Source organism: Triticum dicoccoides, chromosome 2B (genome assembly GCF_002162155.2).
Source record: "Triticum dicoccoides isolate Atlit2015 ecotype Zavitan chromosome 2B, WEW_v2.0, whole genome shotgun sequence".
Lineage (NCBI taxonomy): Eukaryota > Viridiplantae > Streptophyta > Magnoliopsida > Poales > Poaceae > Triticum > Triticum dicoccoides.
The window spans coordinates 673,097,009-673,104,010 of NC_041383.1; the positions used below are offsets into that span (position 1 = coordinate 673,097,009).

The 7,002-nt window shown below is 48.2% G+C and overlaps 1 protein-coding gene and 1 long non-coding RNA gene across 3 annotated transcripts; one reads left to right on the forward strand and one right to left on the reverse strand.

The window, feature by feature from the left end:
• Window positions 1-75: 75 nt before the first annotated feature.
• LOC119365532 lies at window positions 76-1,006 on the forward strand. Its single transcript, XR_005175585.1, has 2 exons — window positions 76-580; window positions 702-1,006. It is a non-coding gene; the product is annotated as an uncharacterized LOC119365532 (long non-coding RNA).
• A 1,851-nt stretch (window positions 1,007-2,857) lies between these two features.
• Window positions 2,858-6,240, reverse strand: LOC119365530 (protein NRT1/ PTR FAMILY 8.5-like). 2 transcript variants are annotated; one of them, XM_037631169.1, is made up of 5 exons: window positions 6,100-6,240; window positions 5,746-5,833; window positions 5,353-5,570; window positions 4,704-5,278; window positions 2,858-4,625 (listed from the first exon to the last, which is right to left on the reverse strand). In XM_037631169.1, exons 1-5 carry the CDS (start codon window positions 6,151-6,153, stop codon window positions 3,839-3,841), a joined length of 1,722 nt encoding a protein of 573 aa, XP_037487066.1. In that variant the 5' UTR covers window positions 6,154-6,240; the 3' UTR covers window positions 2,858-3,838. The 2 variants fall into 2 exon arrangements, with proteins under 2 accessions (XP_037487066.1, XP_037487067.1); XM_037631170.1 differs by having other exon boundaries at window positions 5,915-6,216.
• Between the last annotated feature and the right edge of the window lie 762 nt (window positions 6,241-7,002).

Below are 7,002 nucleotides of genomic sequence, written 5' to 3' on the forward strand. Positions count from 1 at the left end.
TGTGCATTACTAAGGCCCATTCGAAAGCAGTCCATTCGAAAGCAGTCCACGAGCTGGCTTCCAAAAATTGCTCTGAGAAGCCGCACCGAACGGCTCCGCTTCGAGAAGCTGGCTCCGCGGAGATGAGTATTCGGTAGTGCAATTATCGCGGAGACGAGAAGCTGGCTGGCGCAGCTTCGCAAAAAGCAGAATCAGGAGTTGCTCAAATTATGGTGCTAATGCCACCGCGAAGTATACCAAGTCGAATCGTTTCCCTCGACCTGGTGGCCCGACTCCTCTGCTCATACAGAAACGAACGCCCACGCTCCTCCTCTGCTCTTGCAACCCTAGCCGTCGCCCCGTCACCGGAGCGCCTCCGCGCCGTCGCGCCGCCGTCCGCCGCCGCCACTCGGATCTACGCATCGCCCCGCAAGTCTCCATCCATCGTCACTCGCAGCAGCCGCCCAACGTCCCCGTGCTATCGTCTCCCCATCTGCCGCCACTTCCTCCGTTGGACGCCGCCGGCAGCCGCACGAAGTAGAGCTCCTGGACGGGCCTGGCCGCAAGATCCACGGCAGAGAAGCCGTCCCCCCCGCTCAAGGTGAGCAGCCACCTCCCCCCTCTTGTAGTACTCTGATTCAGCCTAGTTCGTGTTCTGTCTGTAGCCCCAATTTCTTGTGATATGAAACTGATGTGTGCACCTTTTTCGTATATATGTGTAGTGCAGTCTGTAGTGCTATGAATTGATTTCAGATCAAGTCGAGAATTTCCCTGCAGTCTGTAGTGCAGTCTGTAGTGCTACGAACTACTCCTGGAGGAGCCTGCAGCAAGATCCACGTCAGAGAAGCTGTTCCCCCAGCTCATTGAGTAGCCCCTCCCCCTCTTGTATCACTCTATTTCAGCCTGAATTTGTGCCTACTGTATGCGGCCATCCCCAATAGTTTGAGATGGTACACTTCTTGCTGCTACTATATGAATTGGTTTGTACAGTTCTAGTCAGATTAATAATTTTATTATGTTGGTAGTACATGTTCTTGCTGCTGATTGCTTGTGAGAGGCACGCTAATTTTTTGGTACAGTTCTAACATCTGGTGAATTTAGAAAAATTGAATGTTTTGTATAGTTCTTGCACTTGTACTATCATAAAGTGCTAAGAACAGCTCTTTGTACATGATAAATCACAGCAAACAAAGCAGAAAAATAAACATGTCCTGTCCAAAATCTGGCCTGCACTTCCCCACCGAACTGGGCCTTCAAACATGGCCCACTGCATGACCGAGCAGGCTTTAGCCTAGTTTCCTGGGCTACCAGCCCATGCCTTGCGATAGGAGCCGCAGCGAGCGAGCCGAACGGATCGCTCCTCCTTCGAGAAGTTGGCTCGCTCGATGAGAAGCTGGAGCCAACGATTTTTGGAAGCTAGAGCACTTCCGAACGGGCCCTAAATCACACCATTTATCAGGAAATTGTTTTATTTTCGGCATTTTGTAGACAAATGGCCATTTTATTTTGTCATAAGCTTTCTCAAAATCCACCTTAAACAGAATTGCACTCTGTTTTTTATGATGGATAGTGTTCAAAGCCTCATGCAATACTACAACCCCTTCCATAATATACCTCCATTTGATAAAGGCAATTTGTGTAGGGGAAATGATGGACTTAATCACTTTGCTTAACCTATTCATCAGAACTTATGTAATGATCTTAAAACTAACATTGAGAAGGCAGATTGGTCTGCATTTTTGAATTTGCTTAGCATTAGGTACTTTTGGCACTAAAGTGATAATACCATAATTGAGTCTTGACATATTTAATTTCGCAGCATGGAAACCATTTAGTAATTTCATGAGGTCCCACTTTACCAACTCCCAAAAGTGTTGATAAAAGTCTACAAGCAACCCATCACGGCTTGGACTTCTGTTCTTTTCTATATTAAACACCACAAAAATGCAATTCCTCCATCGAAAAATGTTTTATCAATAGGGCAGCTTGTTCTCTGGTAAACCCAGGTGCATTCTGAATATTCAGATTAATTGTGGATGAATCAGGCTGACCAAAGAGATTTTTATAGAAATTTGTGATATATTTAATTAGGTACTCCTCCCTCTCAATCACTCCTTCATCTTGATGGAGAGAGAGAAACTTTTTCCTTCTTCTGCCATTAGCATTATCGTGGTAATATTTAGTGTTACAATCCCCATCTTTAATCTCTCTATCTTTATACCTCTAAAGCCACTTCAATTCCTCTTGTTTAAGTAATCTGTGTAATTGAGCTCTGAGCTCCTTCTGTTCCTTTCTATCATGAGTACACAACCCAAAATTTTCAGCATTCTTATCAATATTGTCTAATTTTGTTAAGATTTATTTCTTCACTTTTCTATACCAGGCATCAGAATTCAAGATCCATCATCTCACTTTTTGTCTAAATATCTTCATCCTCCTCTACCATTATTCAATAGTATTGCCAGAATAATGTGCAGACCAAATTTTATGAACAAAATCTCTAAAACCTTTCCTCAACATCTAGGAATTTTGAAATCCAAAATTGGAGTGAAGTTACTCTTACTTCGGGTATCTAAGACCAGAGGTGTATGATCAGAAAGTTCGCTTTCTAAAGCATGCACTTCAGCCAACGGATATTGTTCTTCCCAATCTGGGCATATTAAAATTCTCCCATTTAAAGGCAAGTCTCTCAATCCTGCCTGCTCAATAATGGAATTAAAAACAAAGTTCCAGTGGCATCTCCAATGGGCTTGTTCTTTTCAGAGCTATTCCTGATGATATTAAAGTCATCTCCCATCACACATGGGACAACAACATTATCTTGGTAAACCTTGGACAATTCTGCTAAGTAAGCATCTTTGCCTGCATTTTGGGCATCTCCATAAACAATGATGAGATTCCATTCAAATTTGCCTTTCTTATCAAAAAGTAAAGTTCTAATATAGTAGATGCCAATCTCAACATTGACAATGTCAAAACTATCATTATTGATACCCACTAAAATCCCCCGAGCTCTACCTCTTGGTTGAGATCAATTCAACTAATTTTTTCCCTCCACACAAATTGTGCAGTTCATTTCTAGTAAAATCAGTTTTAATAGTTTCTTGAAGCCCTATAAAGTCTAATTTTTTATTGCAGATAGTTTCTCTGATAAAATTTCTCTTGATATCAGGGCCCAACCCCCTCACATTCCAAACTATCCCTATCATTTCTTTATTCTTTTCCCTCTATATTTAGTTCCCCCAATAGAGACAACAGGCTTCACACAAGTAAGACCTGGTGAGCCATTACTGCCCTGTTTACCACTAGTAAAAATATTCTTAAGATGAGAAAAATAATCCATCTCCAACTCAGCATCTGAACGGTCATCATCAGAGCATAATTCTCTAATACTCACATCACCAGTGTCAATGAGATTACTCTCTTTTGTTTCTAGGAAATCATTTTTCTGAATAATGTGAGTTTGAAAAAAATCTTTTCTAAACTGTTCCATTTTAGCAATGATTTCTATATTTTGGTTAATCATGCCAATGGATCACCGCAAATCAATGCCAATTTTCTCTACCATAAACAGTAAAGATGAGTTGTGAGTATCTAAATCAGAATTCTTACCATAGTTATATTTACCAGCATCTCTCTGTTTAGCCAGTTCTTCAATTCTGGCATCTTGCTTGTCTACCAATCTGCCACATCTCCTTAAATTCTCATCCACATTGCTGTCTAACTCTTTCACCTCTTCACCCTCCCCAGTTGCCACCCCCAATCTGGTGCAAGGGAGTCTAGAGACTCCTGACTAGCATCATAATTCACTGGCTCTACATAAGTAGTATTATTATGTTCTTCCTTGTTTGGAATCCAACTATCTAACTCTCTTGGACGTGTAGTTCTTGGCAAGGGCAACAAAAACGGCAAAGTTCAGCAAAGTGATGGCGACAACGAGCACGAAGTAGTAATCTAGGTGCCCATCATCCAATTCCGGTGGAAACCACCCCGTCCTCCCCCCTGCCGACGTGACGGACGCCACCAGCGTCACCAGCTGCGAATTGATCAGATTCCCGAGGGAGATGGACAGGAAGTAGAACGCCGTCGACGCGCCCCTCATCGTCTCCGGCGACTGGTCGTAGAAGAACTGCATCTGCCCCACGGAGAGCGACGCGTCCGAGACCGCCATCACGGCGTACTGCGGCAGCAGCCACGCTATGCCCATTTGGGCCGCCTCCTGGCCCCCGGCCATCCGCAGCCTGCGCGCCTCGGTGCACGCGGCCACGGCCACCGCCCCGGCCGCCGTGGCGTGCCCGAGCCCCATGAGCTGGAGCGGCGTGAACGCCACGGATGGCACGACGGCCCTGTTGTAGAGCGTGACGTAGGCGGCGACGAGCACCGTCTCAATGGACGTCAGCGACGCGGCCGGGACGGACGCGGCGCCGCCCGCGATGTGGGAGTCCGTCTTGGTGCCCTGCTGCACGAACGTGGTCTGCGCCTGCGTGTTGGCGACGAAGTAGACGGCCGAGGTGAGCCATATCGGGATCAGCCGCAGCAGAGTCTTGAGCTCCTCCACCTGGGTCACCGTGCACAGCCTCCATGGCCGGTTCAGGCCGCCGTCTTCCAAGTCCTCGGCCGTGACAATGGCAGCCTTGTCCAAGCACCTGGTGGACGGACACTCGCAGAGCATTTAGTCTGCAACTCTGAATAAAACCAACACTTTCATGCCTCATAGGATCTACCTGAACTGTTCCGTGTGCTGCAATCGTTCGTGCAGCGGATGCAGCAACGGGTTCTTGACACCATCCTCCTCGTACAGTTCTGTGGCGTCCTCAGGCACCGTCAGGTTTACCTTGCGAGAGAACGCCACCAGCACTTGGAGCACGCCTTTCATCGGGCTGCCCGCCGGAGGCACGATCCGGTACATGGGCGCCGTCGCGGCGAGGCCGACGACGGCGACCGCGACGAACGACGCGCAGATGCCGTACCCGAGCCCCCAGCTCACCTTGTCCTCGACCCAAACCAGCAGTGTCCCCGCGGTCAGCATGGCCACGTTGGCCACCGCGTAGTACCAGCTGAAGTAGGACGCCTTCGCCTCCCCTCCCGACGTGTTCTTGTCATCGTCGTCGTCGAACTGCTCCGCGGCAAACGAGATGAAGACTGCCTTGGACGCGCCGATCCCGACGCCGCACAGGTATATGCCCGAAAAGAAGACTAGCTCTTGGCTGAGCGTCGCCGGTGCGCAGTACGCGCCCGGCGAGCAAGGGGGCGGCCTCAGAGACGGCAGCGTAGCTGACGTGGTGACCATGGCCATCCCCTGTTAATTTTGGGTTGTTCGTCAGAGAAGCAGGGTTGCCGTGCCGGCCGGTGCTAATGCAGAGGATCACTTACGACGAGAGAAATGCAGAGGCCGATCAAAACGGTCTTGTGTTTTCCCCAGTAGGAGTCGGCGACGGCGGCGCCGAGCAGGGGCATGAGGTAGCTGACCCCAGCCCAAGAATTCACGGCCGTCACATTGGATGCACTGTCTCCATGGAGAACATCCTGAAGATACACTATCAAGTTCAGGTAGACCCCGTAGAAAGCACTGACCTCCAGGAACTGCAGGCCTGGCACACATCAACATGAATTTTGTTAGCTGATTCAGGTCCATCTTCAATATCAGTACTCATAATCAGACCAAAATAAATCCAACAATTACTGGCCTGGAATTAGTTCTACGTTGGGAACTACTGCATATATAGAACTGACGGCTTATGCCAATTCACTTGTCTAGACACTCACACAAGATGACTTTGAGCGCCTTATCAGAGCAGTGACCGGCCGCCATGTGCACCTCATGCTCCCGAGCTTCCGAACCAGACGCCTGGGCCTGGCATAACAATTGAAAGCTCATAATTTACACGCGATTACATGTTTTAGCAGCAGTTACCGGTATTGCTTTGGTGCGCACAGGAATCGTCGAGCGTGGCAGGCCACGCCGACGGCTCAGGGTGGCTCGAGGTTGCAGACTTGCAGTTGCAGGGCGCGCCGGCGCCCACGGCCCCGAATCGGGCCTCCCGGAACAGCGCGCAAGCCTCCTGACCTCGATCCGATCGATACTGCAGCTAACTACTATAGTTACAAGCTTCTACGTACCTCATCGTCCGCTAATATCGGCGTCCTTAAGCCCCCACGGCGATCGGCGTCCATGCCGCCGGCGTTTTCTCTCCCGGCAGTAACGTGACGCCGTGGATTTGAGGGGAAGGTAGCGTGGGGGATAACTGACCAAAAATAATCTAAAATCTGGATCATTGCTTTCAGCGACCAGTGCAGCCATTGCTTTCAGTACTGTGCTGCAAGGGGACGGTATCTTCAGATTTTTTTTTTGAATTTTCCTTCTTCGATGGAGTGCGTCTCGGAGGTGACATTTAGATTTTTTTTTAGAAGATGTATAAACCATAGGCATACATTACTTGTAGCAAAGAAACGCAACGCACACAAGCAACATAAAACAAAGATGATGCTCTAGCCAATGCAATCAAAAGACCGATCTGACAGAAGAGACTAGGCACCTCACCAGCTTAAGCTTGTGGGTGAACTGGCTGGTGCGTGCAGTTTTACATGGTATCGAAGCCAAGAGGTCTTGAGTTCAAGACTCGGCTGGCGCAGTTAAATTGCAGCCCACTTTCAATTCACGTTTAGACCTGAGGAAGCTACATGAAGGGTGTTGATGTATAAATGTATTGTTCGAAGCAGGTGTGTTGATGTATAAATGTATTTCTCTCTGACGGTTCCTCTCCGCTCCCTTGACTGCACTCCCGAAGCAGAGCAGGCTACGGAGATTCCGAAGAGGACCTCAATGCTTTGATGTAATACATGGTTTCCTAATAGCATCTTTGCTATCGGATTGTAATTCGAACATTTCGTCATAAAGGCAGAATTGTAAAAAGCAGCTTCGCATCGGACGGCTCAGATGATGCCTAGGGCAACATCCAGCGAGAACAGCGTTACTGTTTGGGAGTACAGCAACTACAGTTCGACAGTCAAATTGGTAAATGG

Coding starts and splice junctions, on each gene's coding strand:
- LOC119365530 (XM_037631169.1), bottom strand. CDS start 6,153: ATGGACGCCGATCGCCGTGGGGGCTTAAGGACGCCGATATTAGCGGAC. Junction 5,571..5,745: donor GGCGCTCAAAGTCATCTTGT/GTGAGTGTCTAG, acceptor GATGTGTGCCAG/GCCTGCAGTTCCTGGAGGTC. Junction 5,279..5,352: donor GCCTCTGCATTTCTCTCGTC/GTAAGTGATCCT, acceptor CAAAATTAACAG/GGGATGGCCATGGTCACCAC.